Here is a 25,573-nt window from a genome sequence, read left to right on the forward strand (position 1 = left end):
CCACGTTTTCAAGCATGTTTGTCCTAAGTAACGCCTCATGCTATAACTCTTTGAATCTGTAACTTTAAACATTTCATATAAATGTAAAATGCTATGGATGCATGGAGTCAGAAATAAAACAAAAGATGTTACTGATCGATGGTCAATGAAATGAAACCTTAACTCTGTTTCTCTACATGCAACTGCTTCTCAATCTGCTGAGTGCACAAGAAAATGGGAGCACGAATAGGCCATCAGGCCCCAATATGTATGCCTGAATTCCTCTGTGCCAGTTCCCGTAACTATAAATTCCTTGATTTTTCAAAATATTATGTGTCTTCTCCCTTAAATATTGCTTATGATGTAGTGCCAACACACTCTGGAAACGCCAGAAACCCACAGTTTTTAACTCTTCCACTAGTGAAAACTTCTCAGCATCTCCCTGTCAAGCACCCTCAGGATGTTAGACGTCACAATCAGGTCACCCTCATTCCTCTTAACTCTAAGGAATGCAGACCCAAACCTTTACAAGCCTCTCTTGGTGGGACAACTCCCTTCACCATTCTCTTTTTTATCCAAAATTAAACCAATGTCTCAGTCACTCTGTCACGAGGTTAAAAAATTCTATGAAACCATTTGAAAAGAACAGCGGCATTGTTTCTGTTACTCTGCAAATAATTATATCCTCAATCAGCTTTCAAGGCAGCTGTGCTGAAATGAATTAGAAGATAATACAGAAAAAGATGTGACAAGCCACCAAAAAAGTCAAGGATTATCTACTGAATTACAGTATTCGTGGAAACAAGAGGCTTTCTGAAAAATGTTAAAAATCTACTTCTTATGGTACGTGCATGTCAAATCGTGTTGCATTTAATTGGTTTAGAGACCGTATGAAGCCATCAGTTGAATGCAATAATGAAAAAATTGTCTTCATTCCCCAGTGTAGGATCAGATAGATTGACAACTGCTCAACTTATCAAAACAAGAAACAAACTTAAATAGTCAAAAATAAAAACAAGTGCTAAAAACGCAAGGCCATTAATCTCCTGCGAAGGGGCCGATGAACAGAAAATGCAGCTAGCTTTTGTGGCATGTCGCCAGCAATGTGGAACGGAATGATGAGCATAGTTTATTGTGATTGTAGACACAAGAAGCTGGAGTAACTCAGCGACTCAGACAGCACCTCTGCAGTTCCTTCAGACACAGTTTATTGTGAGGATGGGTCCACAACCTGTTAACCCACCAGGGATGTCAACATTGAAGTCTCCAATTTTAGGTAACACCTAACAACACCCCCCTCCCTACCCCTTCTCTCCCATGCCCCGCCTGGACCCGTACCTGTTTCTCCCCTGCCCCTCCTCCGATATTACTTCCTCCAGCTTCACAATTTACAACTCTTCAATCCTCCTGTCTCACACCTTCTCAGTTAATCTCTGGCTGTTGTTCCAACTATCTGCCTATCTGCCTATCTTGCCTGTGTATTACCTGCCATGCTTTTTCCTACCCCTCTGTTCTCCGAGCTCCCCTCCCCCACCTCTACAATCAATCTGAAGAAGGGTCCCGACACACATCACCTATCCATGTTCTCCAGAGATGCTGCCTGACCCGCTGAGTTACTCCAGCACTCTGTGAAACGTCACCTATCCATGTTCTCCAGAGATGCTGCCTGACCCGCTGAGTTACTCCAGCACTCTGTGAAACGTCACCTATCCATGTTCTCCACATATGCTGCCTGACCCGCTGAGTTACTCCAGCGATTTGTACCCTTTTGTGTAAACCAACATCTACTGCTAGTGTAAGAAAATAACTGCAGATGCTGGTACAAATCAAAGGTATTTATTCACAAAATGCTGGAGTAACTCAGCAGGTCAGGCAGCATCTCAGGAGAGAAGGAATGGGCGACGTTTCAGGTCGAGACCCTTCTTCAGACAACATCTACTGTTGTTCGTTTCCACATTTTTTAACCCCTCCCTCCCTGCCACACATGCTGTCTGGTCTTGTCTTCCTGTACTTGTTTCTATTTCAGGTATACGGCTCTTTCATGTTATTTTAAAGCTAAAGTTATTTTTGAAGCTACAGAAAGGCTAAGATATAATTTTGTCGGGAAAGAAATACCTGGACCAATTTAGAACAATTGTGATTTTAATTTGAAATTTCAAATGTAATTATAAATCATGTTACTTTCTTATTGCTAATAATAATGTGAATAATATTATTAATAATGATGAAGGAATATCAGGACCCAGAACAGGCCATTTTGTCCGAGGGATTATTCAGTATTTAATGAGATTATGGGTGTCCACCTGACTTGGCTCATGATCCCGTAATATCCATGGACAGTTAAAACCTATCAATCTACGATTAAAAATTATTTATTGAGAAATCATCTATTACTTTTTGGGAGAGGGCATTCAATATTTCTAACCATTGCATGATACAGTGTTTACACAATTTTCTTCTGGTCAGGGCAGCATGGTGGCACAGTGGTAATGTTGCTGCCTTACAGCGCCAGAGACCTGGGTCCGATCTTGACTACGGGTGCTGTTTGTACAGAGTTTGTATGCTCTCACCTTGACCTGCGTAGATTTTCTCCGGGTGCTCCGGTTTCCTCCCACACTCCAAAGACGTGCAGGTTCGTAGGTTAATCGGCTTCTGGTAAAATTGTAAATTGTCCCTAGTGTGTGTAGGATAAGTATTATTTTATTTTATTTCAGATACAGCGCGGAAACAGGCCTTTTCGGCCCACCAAGTCCGCGCCGCCCAGCGATCCCCGCACACTAACACTATTAACACTATCCTACACACACTAGGGACAATTTTTACATTTACCCAGTCAATTAACCTACATACCTGTACGTCTTTGGTGTGTGGGAGGAAACTCCGTACAGACAGCACCCGTAGTCAGGATCGAACCTGAGTCTCCGGCGCTGCATTCGCTGTAAAGCCGCAACTCTACCGCTGCGCCACCGTGCCGTGGTAGTGTGCGGGGATCGCTGGTTAGCACGGACTCGGTGGACCGAAGGGCCTGTATCCATTATATCTCTATCTTTAAACTAAACGAAATATGCCACACCAGTGGAAAGAGTTTCTCTCTAAATGCCCTATCAACTACTTTCAAGAACCAGAAAAGCTCAATCACCTCAAAACCATGAATGTTTTATGGAATATAAAACCAGTATTTGCAGCCCCTTGTTGTAATCCAACCATTGGAGTTCTGGAAATGCTTTAAATGAATCTGCATTGAACTTATTTAAAGACCAAAATTCCTTTCTTAGGTGCAGTTCCCAACACATGACACCCATCTCCAGATGTGGTCCAACCGGGTCTTTGACTACATGTAGCAAAACCTCCTCCTGTATTCCATTAGCTGAAACGTTGTCCAAACATTGGGAAGCTCTACCAGTCGGCATCTCCTTCAGCACGTCCTCCAGTGTACACACACAGCACACAGTGCAGATACACAGTAGATGGCTCCTTCAGCACATCCTCCAGTGTACACACACAGCACACAGTGCAGATACACAGTAGATGGCTCCTTCAGCACATCCTCCAGCGTACATACCAGCACGCAGCGCAGATACACAGTAGATGGCTCCTTCAGCACGTCCTCCAGTGTACACACACAGCACACAGTGCAGATACACAGTAGATGGCTCCTTCAGCAAAGGTGCCAGTCTTTACTGACTGATAGGATTCCCTTTCAACTAGAAAACTGTGCCTTCAAGCTTCACCTCAGACTGGAGCAGGTAATTCAGGGCAGTACTGTGAGAACATTGCACCGTTGGAAGATGCACCATTGCATTCTCTGCGCTGATCCTGTTATTGGGGAATCAGGTTAGCTCAGTTTACCAGCTTTCTCTCCAACTCACTGCAACTGTTTTCTTTAAGTATTTGTCCAATCCGTGTAGAAGGTACAATTGGACGCATTTCCATCAATCTGTCAGGCAAATATTAAACACTCTAGTGGAACATTATATCATGTCACATCTAGTTGTTTTACCAATCACTATGCAATATGGTTCCTGGTCTTTTAACGTGGGTACAATTTATCTTAATTTATTTAACTTATCTAAGCTCACTGTGATTTTAAAAGCTCTATTAAATCATCTCTCAGTCATCTCTATTTATTTATTTTGTTATCCATGGAAGTATTTCAATACATATTTTACATACTGCAATCTCTTCATGTTTCTCGATGTACAGTGCCCACAATGGGACAATACTTCAGCTGGGCTTCCTTGGTGGTTTCATACAGCTTCAGCATAACTTCCTGGCTTTTGTTCTCAATGCCATTATTCATGAAACCTACAGTCCCATATGTTTTATTAGCTGCTATTATTAGCTGATATTCCATGCTGAAAACCTTCAAAGGTTTTGTGGAAGCATTCTCGGATCTCTATGTTTATGCACCCATTTACGATTGTTCCACCTAAACTGCTCTCTCTTCAGTGTATAATATCACCTGCCACAAGGCCACACTAGTCCCCAGGAACAGTGTACCATCGTCCACACTCTTCACAACACTTTCAATGCAAATTTGTACCTGAAATCCCAGTACGTGTCAATAATAATGAACACTAAACCCAACCCTAACCCCACATGAATCTTAAGGAACACGACTGTCTCGGTCAGTTGAACATAAACTCTGCGAACGGTCCTTAGAATTTATTTTCTCGTATACCACTGATTATATATCCATGATGTTAGTAGTACTCTCTTTTATCCTATGTTGTTTATTTTTGCTAATCAGCCCAACAGGTGATTATTTATCAAATACATTTTTAAAGTCCATAAACATAATATCAACTCATTGCTCCTATCCACCCTCTCTGTTAACTTATCAAAGCAATCAAAATCGTAAAACATGCTTTTCATTTAAATCCATAATGATGTTTAGTTTAGTTTAGAGATACAGCGTGGAAACAGGCCCTTCGACTCACCGAGTCCGTGCCAACCATTGATCACCCCGTACTAACACTATCCTACACACTAGGGACAATTTACAATATTACCCAAGCCAATTAACCTACAAACCTGCACGTCTTGTGGAATGTGGGAGCAAACCGGAGCACCCGGAGAAAACCCACGCAGGAGAACATACAAATTCCTTACAGACAGCACCCGAGGTCAGGATCCAACCCGGGTCTCTGGTGCTCACTCTACAGCTGTGCCACCGAGCCACAAACGATTAAGGATGCAGCTCGGCTGCTGAGGGGTTTGAATGCTGATACACTGGACACTGCCAGAGGCACTGGAACACTGCCAGAGGTACTGGACACTGCCAGAGGCGCTGGGACACTGCCAGAGGCACTGGAACTGCCAGAGGTACTGGAACACTGCCAGAGGTACTGGAACACTGCCAGAGGCACTGGAACACTGCCAGAGGCACTGGAACACTGCCAGAGGTAGAAGGTTTCAGCTGCAGTTAGAGGTTGGATAGACTAGGATTGTTTTCTCTGAAATGTCAGAGGTTGAGGGGATACATGATGGGAGTGTATTAGATTGTGAGAGGCATAGATAAAGTAGACAGTCAAAATCTTTATCCCCAGAGTGGAAATGTCCAAGACCAGAGGACACAGCTGTCAGGTGAGTGAGGGAACGTTTCATGGAGATGTGTGGTGGTAGTAGGGACCTGAAACACATTGTCAGGGGTGGTGGTGGAGGCAAATGTGATAGTGGTGTTTAAGAGGCTTTTAGATAGGCACGTGGAAGTGCAGGGAATGGAAAGATATGGATGATATACAGGCAGATGAGATCAGTATAACGGCATCATGTTTGACACAGACATTGTGGGCCGAAGGGCCTGTTCCTGTGCTGTTCTATGTACGAATGCCATTATTATATTGTGAATGGATTATGATTACAGGGAATGATGTACAGCCAATGATGCTTACAGTGGGTGAAACACAATCAGAAGCTTTGCAAGATTAAAACATTAGGGTGGCACAGTGGTAGAGTTGCTGTGTTACAGCGCCTGAGACCCGGGTTCGATCCTGACTACGGGTGCTGCCTGTGTGGAGCTTCTCCCTGTGACTACTTGGGTTTTCTCTGGTTTCCTCCCACTTTCCAAAGACGTGCAGATTTGTAGGTTAAATGGCTTATTTAAATCACCCCTAATGAATAGGATGTAAAACTGGAATGACATAGAACTAGTGTACAGGTGATCCATGATCAATGCAGATGGAGGGTTGAAGGGCCTGTTTCCACGCTGTATCTCTAAAACTAAACTAACAAATGTGCTGCTAGTGATATTAATCCAATTACATATTAAAAACTTTACTCCTTAAAGATCCTGCTTTTGGCATGGCATCTGCATTTTTTTCACAATTTATTACATTTTGAGGTGTTTTCTTTGATTTTCAACATAAGTGATTCACTTCAATTTGTATAATAAAGCATTTCACTTTCAAGGCTCAGAATGTGGTAGAAAAATAAACTTGCTTGTAGAGTTATTAAGTACTGTGTTGCCACAATGATATAATGCAACTGAATAGGAAATTGTTTAGGCTATTGGATACCACAATCAAAGCATGTAACCGGATCTGAAATGGTTTTGAAAACGTGCTTCTTCCAAATTTTCACATCAATAAAAGTGAACATCTGGAAAAAATCCCACTGCTGTACAGCTTGGAAATGTCGGCAATGTAAAGCACATTGCCTTTCAATGTCTGAATCTTACTCAGCATTACATTATAGCTCTGGTCACTTCACAGATCTCGTGAGTTTAAGACGCTTAATTGTGTTTAAAAAAGAACATGCAGCAAAAGAACAAAGAGCCAAACTGAGAGTAAAATGTACAAGATCAATCTGTAATTACTGCTCATTAATTCTTTCTTCCATATGGTAATAGAACGGATAAACCCCAAGTTGCATACTTTACAGACACAAATATATAAATGCTCAGCACGGTGGCGCAGCGGTAGAGTTGCTGCCTTACAACGCAAGAGACCCAGGTTCAATCCTGACTACGGGTGCTGTCTGCAAGGAGTTTTTACATTCTCCCGATGACTGCGTGGGTTTTCCCCGGGGGCTCCGGTTTCCTCCCACACTCCAAAGACGTGCGGGTTTGTCGGTTAATTGGCCTCTGTGAATTGTCCCTGGTTTGTAGAGCAGTGCTCGTGTACGGGTGATCGCTGGTCAGCACGGACTCGGTGGGCATGGACATTGCCTGGAACGGGGAGAGTTTAGAAAATGGCGAGGTTGTGGGGAGATCTGATAGAAGCGTATTAAACTATGAAAGGTATGGATAGAATAGCCAGTCAGTGTCTCTCCCCCGGGTGGAAATGACAAACCCCAGTTGGCACAGAATTCAGATGAGCCAGGGAAAATGCAAGGGAGATGTACGAGACAAGATATTTGTTTACTCAGGGAATGGTAGGTGCTTGGAGATGGTACACGCAGAATGCAATAGCAATGTTTAACAGGCATTTAGACAGACACAAGAGGAGGCAGACCATGATCAGCAGATGGGATGAGCTAGACTGGCATCACGGCTAGCATAGGCATGGAGGCTGAAGGGCCTGTTCCTGTGCTGTACCGGTCGATATTTTATGGTCTATGCAACAGGACCCGGAGAAGGTAGAGCATGGGATGACTTATTGGGAGATAGCAGCAAGTGATTCAGCGAGACCTTCAAGGGACGCTGAGATGGGCAAAGGTAGAAGCTATGTTTATGTAAGAACAAGCAAGCTTAGGACAGCAACAGAGGAGTAGTGAAAGTAAAAGGGGTAGAAACCCCTCACAGGTGACACTTCGACACAGGTAGCAGTGGATTCCACAGTCATCTTACATGTTGTTTCCAGTCCGGTCAATGGAATTAACCAGGTGGTGGTGCTGTGTTTAATGTGCACAGGCTGAAGGATTGGGGATTGTGAAGGTAGAATATCTGAGAGCATCGTTGAGAAAGGAGGATTGATGGATAAAGTGGTAAAGAGGAAAACACTGGGTTACAAGGAAAGTAAACTACAAATGGCTGGTTTTCTGCTTGGTCATGATAGCTCTACTTTGGGGAATAGGATGAACACAAGACACAATTTAAAATCTGATAAAGTTGATGTATGCTGTGGTTACATGAATGGACAGATCTCCAGATGTTGAACCAGGTGAGAGAAGGCAATGCCCTTAGTACAAGAACAGCATTAATGAACAGCAGCAACAACTTAAGTATATCCTGCAGCAAGATGAAGGAACTATTGGTGCAGCCTAGTGTCGTATGAAGAATGATTAATTGGCACACATGGATGGATGATACCCATGGTCATCAGTACCAATGCCTAAACATCACAACATCAATACCCTGTCGAGTCTGGCATCAAACTGGGAATCATGAATTGTTTTAGTAAAACACTATCATAATTTCCTATTCATTTCAGAAGGCCGGTAAGGTAAAGGATTGAAATGTAATTAATTCTGCAGCTTTCATAGAAAGTTGATCAAAAGCCACAGTGACAAGTAACTGTTGTAACCATTACTGTTCCAACTACAGGTAAGATTATGTCCTTGGGTGATTTGGCAGGGAACCAGTCTAAATGTGAGCAGCAAAACCTTCAGGGATAAGCTTCTTATTCATATATCAGAGGCCTAGCTTCTACAAGAAAAATGCTGCCTTGCTGGAAGTGATTGGAAATGGAATCACAGCAGACATCAGGGAGCCTCCATGTCACGGTGCTGATTCTAGGATGTGATTTCCAGGTGTAACTGCACCTGAAGGAGGAGACATGGTTAACACAGCACTCATTGGCAGGACTGAGATGTTGAGAGGGATATGGGCCAAACGTGGGGAAATGATTCTAGATAGACACAAAAAGCTGGAGTAACTCAGCAGGACAGGCAGCATCTCTGGAGAGAAGGAATGGGTGAGGTTTTGGGTCGAGACCCTTCTTCAGGCCATCATTCAAAATGATTCTAGCTCAGACAGACATCTTGGTTGGCATGGACAAATTGGGCTGAAGGACCTGTTTCCCTGCTGTGTAACTATGACCCTTGTGCTTTAAATGGATGGTTTCTGGCAAAAATATCTCAGAGTATTGCCCTAGTGCAAGGTCAGCCGCTGAATATCCCTGCAAATATCTGTCAATTTTCCAAGTGAAGTCATAGTCATAAAATAATTGGCAAAAATAGGCAAAGAGCTCACAGTTTCATGATCATATCCCCAGGGAACTTTTGAAAGCCAAGTGAGCACATACCCAAAAAAAAAAATTAGTAAAGAAACAAAACAGGTTAAAATTGGAACGTTCTTTCAGAGAGCCACATAGACATAGCTACGATGGCCCGAAGGGTCTCCTCTGATAAAAATGTCAATGATCACTAACACTGTACAGACAGGCTGTGCGTATAAAGTTTGACCTAATAAAAGTCAATGATCTAATAAAACCAAGTAACAGAAAATAATTTTTGAAAACTTGGCAACTGAACACGTATTCTCAGGTTCAGCATTGCACACAGAAAAATGAATATGGAAGAAGGAACTGCAGATGCTGGTTTACACCAAAGATAGACACAAAATGCTGGAGTAACTCAGGGGGACAGGCAGCATCTCTGGAGAGAAGGAATGGGTGACGTTTCGGGCCAAAGCTCTACTTCAGACTCAGAAAAGGCTCAGGCTTCGGAAAAGGAACGTGACATCAAATGGTTCTGCTACAGTATAAAATTCCTTTGATTTGTTGAAGCAAATGCACTCTAAAGCTGGGTCTGGGCAGCTGCTGGGTTACCAGACATCAGCTGGGCTTCCCACATTATGGCAAACACATCCCCATGGCCAGAGAAACAACACAGTACCTTGTAGAAAGAGGGATGAAGTTTCTTTAATGTCCTGTTTAATGGACCATTGAGCATTCCTTGGCAAAGATTGGTTGGAATAACCCCATCTGTACCTTCTAAAACTTAAAATGAATGGAATTGATTTGCAGATTTCCGGGAGTCCTAAGAAACCCGAACTTTGCAAAACTATTAATGTAGAACCAGTGAAGCAGAAAGATCCCTGTGATAAAGACTGCATTGTTTGTTTTCCTGTCTGTGGTTCAAAGGTTTCTCTGATGTTTAATATTAGTTCATTCATTTAATTAGAAAATGTCTTTTTGAACTAAGGAAATCTTTTGATTTATTAAATATAAATTTAGAGCCCATAGCTAAATGTATCATAACCAAGTTATGAGGCCTGTTTTATATATATATATTATATATATATATATATATATAGATATACACGCGCACACATTCACTATCTCACACTACAGCATGGGGCTGATCTAAGAAAAGCTTTAAGGAATAGTATTGAATCAGCCCTCACACATTCTATGAAGGGGAACTTTGGAAAATAGCTTGGTTCATGCACTGACCATGCAGACAGGACTGAAAATCAGAGAGTCATCCATTATATCCAGATGCCTGTCTCAATGCTCTATATCCATCATTCGTTCAGTGAAATCCATTCACTTGGCACATGAATACATTGCGCTTCGTGATAGAATATCCAAATCACAAACTTTTAAGACAGCAAGAAAGTTCACTGACGCGTATAAAATCTAACAAAAAGATTTATAGGGATCAGGAAAAGAGAACTATTTAAGAGTTCCAAGGGGAATCTGAAACAGGAAGACATGATCTGAACATTAATGCTGGCTGTTAGCAGGAAAATCAGGAAAATTTGCTTTAATTCCCGCAGCAATAGCAATCAGGAATTAAACTCCCCCAAAAAACTGATAACCTGGCGAATTGGAACTTGTAAGTTGGCGATTAATAGATTTTTGTTGAGGAAGGTGCTTATGGAGCCAAGGTGTCGAAACAAGGAACAGCAGATGCTGGTTTACACAAAAGGACATAAAGTGCCGGAGTAACTCAGCAGATTAGGTAGACCCGCTGAGTTACTCCAGCACTTCATGTCCAATTACGAAGTCAAGGTGGGCAACTGGGGTTGAGAGATACTGATCAGGCATGATCCAGTTGGTTTTAAGGCAATGAATGGCTAAGCCTTGCTCCCATCATATTTTGTATTACAACATCAACTCTTCTCCCTTTCAAATTCATATTCTTGCATGACAAAATAGGTCTGGTACTCAGGAGCGGTCCTGAGTTACGATCTACCCCATTGGAGACCCTCGGTCTATCTTTATTCAGGCTTTACTGGACTTTATTTTGCACTAAACGTTATTCTAGTTATCATGTATCTGTACACTGCGGACGGCTCGATTGTAATCATGTATAGTCTTTCCACTGACTGGTTAACATGCAACAAAAGCTTTTCGTTGTACCTTAGTACACGTCACAATAACCTAAACTAAAGCTAAATACTTTTTCAAACAGTTAGCAAAGAAAGACAATTCTAAAATTATTGAGATTATTTCAAGGAGAGAGTGGAGAAATCTCTGCTCTCCTTACATGAGTGAGTATGCCAAATTGCTGCAGAATATATTGTTTTCAGCCAATACATGTCACTGTTGGTAGAGGGAAAGTAGAGGGTATGAATATTGATTTTTCTAACTCAAGTAACCTTTGTATTCCCTCTCTCCACCTCCCTCCCCCACCCAAGGCATACCGGCTTCAAAGTTGTCTTGTTGAGTCTTATTGTCTGTACCCATTCTCACCTAGGCCATGGCTAACAATGGCCTGTTTCCTTTATCATCGCTGTTTTTTTGCATATCTTTCATACATTTGTTCTATATGTCTCTACATCGCTGTCTATATCTCTTGTTTCTCTTTCCCCTGACTCTCAGTCTGAAGAAGGGTCTCGACCCAAAACGTCACCTATCCCTTTTCTCCAGAGATGCTGTCTGACCCGCTGAGCTGCTCCAGCTTTTTGTGTCTATCTGCAGTTCCCTTCCCACACATGTCCCTGTTGTCTGCTACTTTTAATTACCACTTCAAAGGACTTCCCCCTCATTGGCAGACAGTCGTTACTTCACCTTGCTAGTTAGCTCAAAAGCCTGCATCCTGACAATATCCAGATGTGGAAAGCAAGACTCAGTCATTGCCATGCTGAACATTGTTCCACCATGCAGAGCATAAAAAGGTCACACATCCATGTTGACTGAAACAAAGGTGGCAACTCTGAGACCTGATCTCCTCGATTTCTAATACTTCTTTTCACAATTGTGATGTAAATTGTAAGTTCATAAGTGATAAGAGCAGAATTAGGCCACTCAAGTCCACTCCGCCATTCAATCATGGCTGATCTATCTCTCCCTCCTAACCCCATTCTCCTGCCTTCTCCCCATAACCCCTGACACCCGGACAAAGCAAGAATCTATCTGTCTCTGCCTTAATTATCTGAGATGCATGCAGTGAGTGGCCACTAAAAACAAGTGAGATGGTCAATCAGAGTGGCAACAATAAGCCAGTATTCAAATTATCCAGGGGAATAATAAAAAGACAGAGCTGCCAATGCACATTTCAGTCTACAGAAATAGGTAAGTGTAATGAAAGCTATTTTTAAATCCCTGGTAAAGATTGTTATCTTGTTCTCATGTTGACAGATCTTAGGCTCAGGGCTACAATGCAGTGGGATAAACTGCCTTAATAGCAGTGTTTTGATGAATACTTTTCAGCACATGATGAATGCAGATAAGCATAATAACTAACTTATTTTACCTTCTCCTTTTGGCCAGGACAATTCACCAACTAGAAGATCTCATTAGATCACAAAGCAAGTGCATTACAGCATAGGTGTTGCTATATCTGAACTTAGAGTGACATTAAATACATTGTTAACTAATAACGAATTCAAAATTCATAACGATAAACAATTTTTCCTGATATTTTTTTGTCAACTTTGTTATGTGGAAGAGGAGGTTGTAACTGTAAGAAGAACCATAAAAGTCGACATGGTGGCACAGCTGGCGGAGCTGCTGGTGGACATGGTGGCACAGCTGGTGGAGCTGATGGTGGACATGGTGGCACAGCTGGTGGAGCTGATGGTGGACATGGTGGCACAGCTGGTGGAGCTGATGGTGGACATGGTGGCACAGCTGGTGGAGCTGATGGTGGACATGGTGGCACAGCTGGTGGAGCTGATGGTGGACATGGTGGCACAGCTGGTGGAGCTGGTGGTGGACATGGTGGCACAGCTGGTGGAGCTGATGGTGGACATGGTGGCACAGCTGGTGGAGCTGGTGGTGGACATGGTGGCACAGCTGGTGGAGCTGCTGCCCTACAGTGCTAGGGATCCGTGTTCTATCCTGACCTTGGGTGCTGTCTGAGTGGAGTATCAACGTTCTCCCTTTGGGTTTCCTCCGGGTGTTCTGGATTCCTCCCACATCTCAAGCACATGTGGATCTGTAGGCTAATGAGCCATCTGTAAATTAGCCCCAGTACATCGGGTGTGGATGAGAAAGTGGGATAACATACAACCAGTGTGAACAGGTCATGGTTGGAGTGCTGTAGGGCCTGTTTCCTTGTTGTATCTTTCAATCAATCAAATAAATGTGACAGGCCATTGAATGTAGGTGCTATTTGTTTTCTATTCTTGAAAGCACTAACAGAACTGATCAACTATATTTCAGTGAAAGGAACGAAGCTACCATCGCAACAAAGGTTTCTGGAGCTAGCGAACCAATTTTTGCTTTAAGCTGTAAACAAGGATGAAAATTATCAAGATTGAATGATGTGAAGTTCTGAATGGACAAAACGAAACAAACTTGGGTCATTAGTAAGTGTTTTGGAAAGAAGGCACTATTGGGAACACGAAGAAGCTGAAGTATGCTATTAATGATCAGACTGCAGAAGGGTCTCGACCCGAAACGTCACCCATTCCTTCTCTCCAGAGATGCTGCCTGTCCCGCTAAGTTACTCCAGCACTCTGTGTCTACCTTAGGGTATTAATGACATGAATTTGCACATTTCTTGTTTTGTATATATATTTAGTATTCTGCACAACGCTTATTTTTGAAAAAATAAAGGAGGCAGTGGAGGCAGGAATGGCAACAATATTCAAGAGGCACCTGGGCAGCAATTTGAATGATCAGGGCGTGGAAGGATATGGGATTAATGCAATCGAGTGGGATTAATTTAGATGAGCATGATGGCCAGCATAGATGCAGTGGGCAGAGGGGCCTGTTTCTATGTTACACAATATCTATGACTTTCTTGTGTGAAACCACTCCTGAGAGTTACGTTACAATGTAAAACCTAATGCTTTGAGGCATCTCAAAATCATGAAAGACACGATGTAAGAGCAAGTTTCACTTTCAAGTCCTAAACTTTAAGGGCTTCAATGTGAGGATTTTTGTTTAAAGTGGTACAGTGCATCATGTCCACTGATGGATGTTTCAAACAGTCGAGCCTTACTGCAGGACGTTCAACCCCTGCAGTGGATTAGATACTTTACCTCCCAGTGACTGAACACTAGCTGTGGGCTTGCTTGGCCACTGGTCCGTTTTCTGATTTCATCAGCAAAACCAAAGCTCTCTGCAACTGGTAAAACCGCCTTGATGATGAACATTTCTGTCCCTTCCTTCATCTCTTCCTGTAACACCCGGCCAGCACGTTTTGACAGGACTGCATAGACCCGACCTAAGAGAGCACAGCGAGACTCATTTTAAAACACGATTTCGTTAAATATTTATTGATGCAATTCAACACAAAATAGCCTCTGCAGAAATGTCATATAATTAAGTAAAACCCATCAATTAAATGCTCAGTTTAAGGTATAACATATATTTCCCCATGAAATAAAGCAATTTTAATTCTGAATCAGAATTTCACACTAGAACTAAGAGTTAGTACGTGCTTGCCGTAGATTTGCAAAAGTTTGTACTCTCTAAAACACACTAAGCAGCCAAGCTGAGGTTTAAATATACCTTATAAATAATGAGTTCACTTTATTGAGATTGAGATCCACTGTTGTAAACTTCTTGCTGACCCTAATGTTATCTGTAATCTCTCCCCACCAGCTGGCCTACCTCCAACTTTGGTCTTGAGTTCAACTCCCACTTCATTCATTTCACCATTGATGGCCACCAGGGATAAACCGTAGAATACACTTCAAAAGTCTCTCTCCCTCCCTCCCCCCTTACATCCCCTTCTCTTCTCAACCCCCTCCTCTCGCGCCACTTCCTAAATTATGGAGACTTTCAGTTAAAGAGACTTCCAAAGATTAGTCCTGTGCACGAACATCATCAGAGTAACAGCAATACCAGGCCAGACACATTTGTCATGATCTGTAAACACCTGGTCCAGATGGTAAATTTTACGCAGTGCCATAACGCAGGAGTGGTCCAGAACCAAGGAGACTTTAGAGGCACAAGGAACTGCAGATGCTGTAAACCTGAGTAAAACGCAACAAGCTGGAGTAACTCAGCGAGTCAAGCAGCATCTGTGGAGGGAATGTGTAGGCAACATTTTGGGTAGTCTGAAGAAGGGTCCTGACCGAAAACATCGCCTATCCATTCTCCCCACAGAGGCTGCCTGACTCACGAGGTTAATCCAGCACTTTTGAATTTCACTGAAGGAGATTTGGGAAGTGACTTTCAAAATTTACAGCCTTCACAGCCGATGACAGCCACCAATGTCGAGTAATGTAAATAGAGGATGCACATGAACCAAATGTAGGGAAAATAGAAAGCTGAGAGGAGTGTAGAAGTGGAAATCCAGAGAAGCAAGACCACAGGAGGCTTCGAATACAAGGATTAGAATTGTAAATTTGAAGTATCACTTGGTTGAAGATGGGAAGCTGGCCAACTCACCAGATGGAATAACTGTCTGGTGACAGCTCAAGCACAGATGCAGCTTTCAACAGAAGGTGAAATGTGGAGGAGGGAAGGGAGATATTCCAGGTTGTACATCTAAGTACTGGGACAAATTCAAATGGCAAACAATTTTCTTCAAATTATTAGGTTAAATTATTAGGGTGGCACGATGGCATAGTGGTAGACCTACTGCCTTCCAGCACTGGAGACCCGGGTTCGATCCTGACCACGGGTGCTGTCTATAACGGAGTTTGTACGTTCTCCCCGTGGCCTGCGTGGGTTTTCCCCGGGATCTTGCTTTTCCCCCCGCACCCCAAAGACGGACCACAATCTGGCTCAAAAAGTTCTCCCGCACGCTCTTTAAAAATCCCCTGCCTCTCAGCTTTAACGCTAAAGCAATCTCAGTTAATATGGGAAGTTGAAATTCCCTACTGCATAAATCCTATTATTCTTAATCCTGCTGTGATTTGCCTACATCACTGCTCCTCTAGCCCTTACTGGTTGTCAGTGGTCTTCACTATGGGATCACCCTGAAGCAGTGGGGCTTCTCGGACTCTGACAAATGCAACTGTGGAGAGGTACAGACGATGCCCCACTCACTGACTTGCGGCAGAGAGGCATGCACTAAGGACGATCTCCGCAGAGGCACAGATGTGGCACTGGCTGTGGCAAAGCGAGGGCAGACTGTGGCCTGGCACACGAGCGAACAAACTATGTGATCATCCCCTTTTGACCTCTAATCTGTACCGAGATGGCCTGATTTGAGGAAGCTTGGGCAATCTCCCTCATTGCTAGAGTTATGGACTTCTTAATCAATGAAACACCACTTCTTCTTTTACGTTCTCATTCTCAGCTTCCTACCCCAACCCCAATCATTATCGATTTTATAATCTAGCGTTGAATTGGCAGCCTTGCTGTTCTTTCACCTATGTCCCTGATAAAAACAATATTATATCCCCCGTGCTAATCACCTATCTGCCTTGTTAATCATGCACCTACCATTAAAATAGATGTAATTTAGGTAGACACAAAATGTTGGAGTAACTCAGCGGGTCAAGCAACATCTCGGGATCCTTCTCTCCAGAGATGCTGCCTGACCCATTGAGTTACTCCAGCATTTTGTGTCTACCTGAGATTTTAACCAGCATCTGCAGTTTTTCCCCAACAGATGTGATTTAGGTTTATGTGGCTCCATGTGCTTTATCGAGGCAGAGTAATGCTGTTAGATGTCCAGGTACCATAATGAAGTGAAAAAAATAGGACACAATGAAAACAAAACAGGTTCAACTCATCACAAGCTGAAGAACTATCTATGCAGTAACTAGGCGTGGCTATTATATATCATTATTATTTTTGGAATCAGTTCGTGGATCTGCACCAATTGGGAGCTGATGTCAAGGTGCAGCACAAAGACCTCACAGTGCAAGGGCATCCTGATACAATTCTTTTAACGACCACCTTCCTTGGGATAGATTTCAATATGAAACAGATGAATTGGTTTCTTACAATCCTTACCTAACACTTCTGCCGTGGCCATAATGTCACATGTATACATCGCTGCCATTAACCGCTGGGACTTTGCTTGAAATGCAAAACGACAAGCTTCCTTCATGGTGGCAATGAGCTGGCCTGAAAAGGGACCATAGCAATCCGTGGCCACCACTTCAGAGGTATACTGTCCAGCCTCTGAACTCTTAGCTGGAGTCTCGTTGCTCTCAATCTGACCATTTTGAGCTTTTGAACTTTCCAGCATGGGGTTCAAGTTAGATAGGCTATTTTCTTTTGAGGTTATCTCCTGGCACACTTCAGTCTTAGATGTCTGTCCTTCTGTGGGAGAATGATGGTAAGTTTGAACAAACTGCTGCACTTTATAACTCATGTCCCATTTTTCTAAGATGAAGCAAACGCCCATTAGAGGTTCTTCACATATAGGGCCTGAAAGAGCTGCCAATTGGAATCCACTGACTATACTGTTGTCAAAGTCCCTGTAGACTCCGAAATCCCTGCTGCTTTTGTCAAGGCACTGCCACATCGACGGCCTTTCATAGTTTTTTAACCCATTTAGTAAAATGTTGGGACCACAACGACGTGGTCCAAATGATGAAATTTGGTTCACTGCATTTCTCCATCTCCGGCCAACTAAATTCTCCTCCAGCTTTTGCTTAAACGTCTTGATAGCTTCAAGAGTTGTCGAGTTTATTTCTTGAGCTTCTCTGCCTTCTTTGACTGATACGTTGATATGTTCCATTGTACGAATCAGATCATTATTTTCTTCAAGTAACTGAGTGACCGTTTCAGGAAGTGGCATGGCTCTCACGCTGATAGTGGCCAACTTGTTGGGCGTATTCAAAGTGACAAGTCCATCAGAATCCACGCCAACACCTTCAGGGTATTTACTCTGGTCTTCATTCTTTTGGTGAATGACAGCCACCTTTTGCTGAGTGCCAATGTCCTCGTTCACCACGTCCACCTTTGGTGGTCGGATGATGGTCTCTCTGAATGGAACAATGGGCGCCGATGAACTGATTTCAATCTTTGCAAATCTACAACGAGAAAAGACAACGGGGAGATGTAATATCAATCATAACCTTTATGAAGATAACACACAAGAGGCTTCACTACAAATAAGGCATTTATGCTCACATAGTAGATGGAATAAAGACTGGTGGGAAGGATGTCATGTTTGAAGAATGGTCACAACTGGTGTCTCAAGGGGTTTGGAGATAGGGGTGTTGCTTTATATGAATCTTTATTAGTAAGCTAAATGAAGGTGTTGAGGCCACATTGTGCAGGTCCATGTTGAGAACTGCCAGTGAAACAACTTTAATTTCATTTGTGCTGTGTTAGAATTGCAGTATTCATCATTCAAGATGGGTGATCCATGAAACTAAAGAATTACACTCAAAATTATTAGTGCACAAGAGCATCACTTTACATGATACATTAATGTAAAAATGGCCTGCAACTTTTTAATGTTAATCCTTCCCATGTGTTGCTATTCAAAACTGGTTTCATAAATCCACGAGTGGTAGTTCTACTCAATAACCAAAGTCTGTAGTTTCTTATTTGCTCTAGTTTATTTTCAACCACATGTTTAGACCGTAATGTTGTATCCTTATTGTTTGATGTGTTTATGCTTTATTATTAATTGTTAACTGTATGTTTGTGTTGTCATTTGTGAGCGGAGCACCAAGGCACATTCCTTGTGTATGCACATACTTGGCCAATAAACGTATTCATTCATTCATTCATTCATTCATAAATGTGTGTGTGGAGCTTAGATAAGATGTTGGTTTAACAAGATGAAAGGTCCTGTGGATAAGATCTATTCAAGAGTATCAGAAATTGGAGGAGGCAGGAGGGCACACAGACCCTCGAGCTTGCTCTGCAATGTAATAAGATCATCATGACTGACCTTTTAGCTGGGTGCCACTGGCCTCTTTGGCACCTCCCCGGGATGCTGTGATGACAACAATATCCCACATGCCCATAGAAAGCACCAGAGCACTTTATCAGGATGCTTCACAGCTTGGTTTTTGAACAGCTCCATCCAAGACCGCAAGAGGTTGCAGCGAATTGTGCACGCAGCCCAGACCATCACACAAACCAATCTCCCCTCCATTGCCTCGGCAAGGCCAGCAGCATAATCAAGGACGAGTCACACCCCGGCCACTCCCTCTTCTCCCCTCTCCCATCGGGCAAAAGATAAAGTGAAAATGCACACCTCTAGATTCAGGGACAGTTTCTTCCCAGCTGTTATCAGGCAACTGAATCAACCTACCACAACCAGAGAGCAGTGCTTAATCTACTATCCACCTCTTTGGTGTCCCTCGGACTATCCTTGATCGGACTTTACTGGCTTTACCTTGCACTAAACGTTATTCCCTTATCAAGTATCTATACACTGTAAATGGCTGGATTGTAATCATGTATTGTCTTTCCGCTGACTGGAAGAAAAGCTTTTCACAGTACCTCGGTACACGTGACATTAAACTAAACTGCCTGGCTACCTGCTGCCTACATTGCCGACAGCCCATGATGCATTCCTCCCACCAACACCAGGAGCTCCAGCGCTGCCAGGAGACCCAGGGGGCTAAACATTGATCGAAATATCCAGCATTTAAACGAAATGCAATCCCAATATCCTGAGTAAGATGAAAATGATCACATCCCTTGATCATGACATAAAGTGGAAATATTACAAGAGCAAAGACTTACAGAAAATACACACCATTCCTTAAAGATACACAATTTAATTCCACTATACAATACTATCAGAGGCTGAAAGGACACAAAGTGCTGGAGTAATTCAGCTAGTCTGGAACTCATGGATAGGTGACGTTTCACACAGTGCTGGTCAGGCAGCATCTCTGGAGAACATGGATAGGTGACGTTTCACACAGTGCTGGAGTAACTCAGCGGGGCAGGCAGCATCTCTGGAGAACATGGATAGGTGACGTTTCAGGTCGAGACCCTTCTTCAGACTCTCTGTCTGACGACTCTTAGGCTCTCTCTCCTCAGACAGACGTCACCTATTCATGTTCTCCAGAGATGCTGCCTGACCCACTGAGTTACTCCAGCACTCTGTGAAACGTCACCTATCCATGTTCTCCAGAGATGCTGCCTGACCTGCTGAGTTACTCCAGCACTCTGTGAAACGTCACCTATCCATGTTCTCCAGAGATGCTGCCTGACCTGCTGAGTTACTCCAGCACTCTGTGAAACGTCACCTATCCATGTTCTCCAGAGATGCTGCCTGACCCACTGAGTTACTCCAGCACTCTGTGAAACGTCACCTATTCATGTTCTCCAGGGATACTGCTTGACCTGCTGAGTAACTCCAGCACAACACTTTGTGCCTTTTTGCGTATTAATAAACATCTATAGCTCTTTGTTTCTACTGTAGGAGGCCGAGACAAGATGACTGAAAAAAATAATGATATAAGTAGAAAACAGATTATGCAAGTCAATGGAATGTATAAGAGTGGAAGCATTTCAATGTGCAAGAAAAAAAGTAGTTCTCTGAAAAGCTGAGCTGGGGGAATGATTAATAGTACAGATTTGTTTTGTTTTATTAGGGAACTAATGAAAAGCCACAGCAGTCACACATAAGTAAGTCAACCTAAGTGAAAAACACTCCAGCCGTAAAACTTTAATTAATAACTATACACAGATCAGTCAGAGATTATTTTTTTCCCAGTTAAATCCTGAAAGAAAGAGAACCTGCTTGAGAAAAGTCGGGTCGTTATTTTGAATTAATGAGTCATGAGTCGAGGTGCTACGAATCAAGATTTAACAATATGTAAGGATACAGAGGATGCAAAGTACTAAGTGTGTGGTAGAGAAGGATATCAATAGAGGGACACAAAAAGCTGGAGTAACTCAGCGGGACAGGCAGCATCTCTGGAAAGGAGGAATGGGTGACATTTCGAGTCGAGACCCTTCTTCAGACAGAGGTGTTTCTTCAAATAGCGGGCGTTGGAATAGATACCCGATTCTGAAGACCTGGTTCACCAATTACACCAAGCATATTTTCAATATCCTTACAATCCTTATACAGTATGATTATACGTTTTATTGTGAAGTATATGATTGTTGTCAAGTATGATTATTGACATGAATAATTGAATGCTCGTTATTCTGAATGGCTGAAAGTTTCTACTGCAATCACTAATATGTTGGAAAGTGACAGAGACAGGCAGCCATCACCAGAAGCGACATCAAGTATCAGGACCACAATCTGCTGAAGCTAATTTCTTGCATCCAAATGTGAGGTGTTTCAATCAATTAAATTGTTCATCAATTCTAGGAGCAGAATTAGGCCATTCGGCCCATCAAGTCTACTCCACCATTCAATCGTGGCTGATCTATTTTTCCCTCTCAACCCCACTCTCATGCTTTCTCCCCATAATCCCTAACACCTGTACTGATCAATTTTCTCATGGGAATCAGTGCAAAATGGATCCACATTATGTTAACGATAGAATTCTGCCTTAGCTTGGCACACAGTTTGTTACCCGAGGAATTACAAGAGTCTGTTCTGAAACTTTTTATTGAATGCAGTTGAAATGATCATATCTAGAAGTCACCAGCACATAGGCTAATGAAGTGGATAGAATCCAGAGCTGAATGTTAAGCTTTAGAATATTTAAAAATACTTAAAAGTTGGCTGACAAAAGGATGTAAGGAATTTGTTGTAGTGAATTTCAAAGTACGGGTGTGATTATTACATAAACAGAAAGAAAATGAAAAGGACATGGCAGAGTTAACTGACAATAAACAGAAGCTATCACAACGATATTCAGAGGCAGTGAATAAAGAACGTCCAGTATTGTGATGTATTAAACATTTAATGATGAGCCAAAGCCGTGAGATTATACAGCCATTACACAAATAATCTGTAAAGCCGCAAGAATAATACTGTATCCATTGAAAGGCTACAGAAGGGAACAAGTAAAATGATTTGGGATGGAAAGATTGAATTGTGAGAACAATCATGTACGTTTTCACCAAGGAAAAGAGAAGGCTGAAAGATGTGATTAGTCTCTAGAGACAGGGGATCAGGAGCAGGCAGCTAGTTCACCTTGTTTAAACTACAGCTTCCTCCATTGCTCCACCCCACACCAACAGGATCCAGCTGATTTTGGAAAGGATTAAAATGCCATGTCTATAAGGCATACTGGTAGAATCTAACACACGCACAGCTTGAAATGGAGAGAACACGGCAGATATGTAGGATTAGGAGCACTGAGTTTTGGATGGAGCTCAAAGCACTTCAAATGAAACACATGGGGCACTGGTTTAATTACTACTTCACTGCTGTTTGTCGTGTTAGAACACGGCTGCTGTGGCTGATGAACAATTTAGAACTTTGTGGGTTTGCTTCACCCACACTTTTGTTTGCTCTTGCAGAGATCAATCCTTCCCTTGTTGTTACTTATAACTATTTGAATAACATTCAGAATTAATTTAAAATCACATAACAGAGCCAGAGGAAATGTGTAGGAAGGAACTGCAGACGCTGGCTTAAACCGAAGATAGATACAAACTGCTAGAGTAACTCAGCGGGACAGGCAGTTTCGGGTCGAGACCCGTCTTCGGAAGCCTGTCTTGATGAGAGTTACTCCAGCATTTTGTAACAGATGTCCTGTGTCTCAGTGCTTTTACACGTTGATCAGATAAGCCAGCACTTTCCAAGGACTTAGAATAAAATGGTCCATTCTACACGGCTCCCAAGGTATGTGTAATTAGTGGAAGAACGTTGTTAGATCATAATGGAGGAGGTGGAGGAGGGTGAGTGAGTGGGGGAAGAGAGGAAGCTGGTGTTAGGGGCTGGAGGAAAGTAAGGATAGTTGCCACTTACGTTATGGAAGGGTACAACAAAAACTGGGACCTTCAGGCTTTGTTTGGGTTAGGGCATAAGTGGTGTTGTAATTAGCAGCGAGGCTTGTGTTTATGTTCAGCTAGGAGAGGTATTAGAGTTGCAATTGCCTGCAGACGATTGTATTTGACTGAGGATACGAGGTCAAAAGCTCAGGGAATTGGAGCACAGTGGGGACAGGACAACAGCAAGATCATCATCTTAGATGACACCAACTAAAGAATGGAGTTCCAAAGCTGTGGACCAGATCAGGCTGGACTGCTTTCAGTCACGTGGCAGTGGGTTTCAGTTATATTTCAAATGTCTGCTATAGCATGAACCATCTGCAAATACATTTTCTGGACTGCGTGTATGGAGCCAACCTTGAATTTCTGCTCCCGGTTGAAAACATGCCTTATGAAGTTGCTGCACATATCAAGACGGACAGTGGATGTACAGGAAGGAACTGCAGATGCTGGTTTAAACCGTATACACTAAACGCTGGAGTAACTCAGCGGGACAGGCAGCATCTCTGCAGAGGAGGAATGGGTGACGTTTCGGGTCGAGACCCTTCTTCAGACTCGTACAGTGCATGTGCTCATCTTACAGTACAAAGTTAGCAGTAATGAATGCAATGGGATTATGGTCCCATTCCTTCAAGTAGAGTGCAAACGCACTGTGCTAGTCAGAATCCCAAGGCCCATGTCGACCAGCAATGCTTGCTGAGATATCTTATTTATTTCACTGCAGTGAGAGTAAGGACACATTCACGTGCATGTTATACCAACACAGCCAGCAGGTTGGGAGATCGTGTGCATGATGTTATACCAACACAGCCAGCAGGTTGGGAGATACTCTGCTAGTTGTGAATTTCCTTAACTTGTTGATTGATTTACCCTGCACCATTTGAATTTCCTTGCACAGCCTTCTGTTCTTTTAAAGAACCTGCAGGATTTGCACAACTATTGTTCATTAAACCAACCGTGGAAAGTTTAGTAATTAAGAGTCTTAGTGCCTCTTTAATGGCAAAATAATTGCAAATGTAATTCTAATCAATCTTTTCGCCCAGAAAGTGTTTAACTACTTCAGTTTCACTCCTGCAGGTCCCTAATTGTGAATAGGTTTATAAAGGTCACATTTTCCTTTTGTTGCCGACCGGCACTTTTGATTTTCTCAGCATATGTGAGCCTTCCATTCACTGAAGCCACATTGTATTTTTGTGCTCACACACCATGGCACAGTGGCACAGCGGTAGAGTTGCTGCCTCACAACGACAGAGACCCGAGTTTGATCCTGACTTCTGGGTGCTGCCTGTACGGGATTTGTACGCTCTTTCGGGTGACCATGTGGGTTATCTCCAGGTGCTCCGGTTTCCTCCCACACTCCAAAGATGTGTGGGTTTGTAGGTTAATTGGCCTCTGTAAATTGCCCCTAGGGAGTGGGATGTGAAACGGGGATAAGATACAACTAGTGTACGTGTGATCGATGGTCTGGGGCAAAGGGCCTGCTTCCACACTGTATCTCTAGACTAAGATAAACCATTATTCACTGACACCTGCCCAATCTGATGAATGCCTACAACGTACTATAGAGTGTTCTTGTGGTGTTGCTCTGTCCATTATAGAGGTGGCTATTAATGTCCTTGGGGTTTTTTTTCAAAATGTTAAAATGCCAATTGTTGTTGATCATTATTTTCTGTCACCAGTAAGAATTTCTCACGGTGAAGTAAAGTACATGGCCCCCATCACAACATATTGCCCAGTTCAACTGGAGCATTATTTACATCTCACCCTGCTCTCTCTTCCTCCTCCACCCCATCCATCTACTCCAGTTCTTTATGGTTACTGGAATAGGTAAACCTTGCACTTCAGCTTCATCTTAGCTCTTCATGTAAATCCAAAATCAGACCTGTGTCCCAGGCATTGCTGCCCAGAGGCCGTCTACATACCAGCTGCCATTTTCTTATCTTTAGTTGGGTCAAAGTGAGAGGGGTTTAAAATTCTACCAAACCTATTACCCCAATCCTACAAATATCCCGGTCACTCCCTCTTCTCCCCTCTCCCATCATGCAAGAGGTACAGAAGTGTGAAAACACGCACCTCCAGATTCAGGGCCAGTTTCTTCCCAGCTGTTATCAGGCAACTGAACCATCCCATCAACATCTGGAGAACAGTCCAGAGCCACCATCTACCCCATTAGAGACCCTTGGACTATCTTTAATTGGACTTTACTGGATTTCTTCCCTTTATCCTGTATCTGAACACTGGTTGGCTCGATTGTAACCATGTATAATCTTTCTGCTGACAGGATAGCATGCAACGAAAAGCTTGTCACTGTACCTCGGTATACGTGACAATAAACTGAACTAAACTTACCCCGGTATCTGTCCCTTCTCCCTATTGATTTACCTCCCATCTATAGTTCAACACCTCTCACGACTTTTAGGTCAAATATCTTCATGTTCCCTCGTTACGACTGTTGTGAAAAGACTGACTATTCCAGCATGCATCTAAATCCCCAAGTCTCCGAAATCTATTATCATGCTGTCACTAAA

The 25,573-nt window shown here is 42.8% G+C and overlaps 1 protein-coding gene across 4 annotated transcripts in view; it reads right to left on the reverse strand.

Moving 5' to 3' along the window:
• Positions 1 to 25,573, reverse strand: part of efl1 (elongation factor like GTPase 1) — a 187,258-nt gene that overhangs the window by 19,602 nt on the left and 142,083 nt on the right. For all 4 annotated transcript variants that reach the window (XM_078427282.1, XM_078427281.1, XM_078427284.1 and 1 more), the window contains 2 exons: positions 17,175 to 18,202; positions 14,300 to 14,484 (listed from right to left, as the gene is read on the reverse strand). In XM_078427282.1, the coding sequence (XP_078283408.1) occupies positions 14,300 to 14,484; positions 17,175 to 18,202 (1,213 nt within the window). The remainder of the gene's footprint in view (positions 1 to 14,299; positions 14,485 to 17,174; positions 18,203 to 25,573) is intronic.

This window comes from Rhinoraja longicauda, chromosome 33 (assembly GCF_053455715.1).
Source record: "Rhinoraja longicauda isolate Sanriku21f chromosome 33, sRhiLon1.1, whole genome shotgun sequence".
NCBI classification, from domain to species: domain Eukaryota; kingdom Metazoa; phylum Chordata; class Chondrichthyes; order Rajiformes; family Arhynchobatidae; genus Rhinoraja; species Rhinoraja longicauda.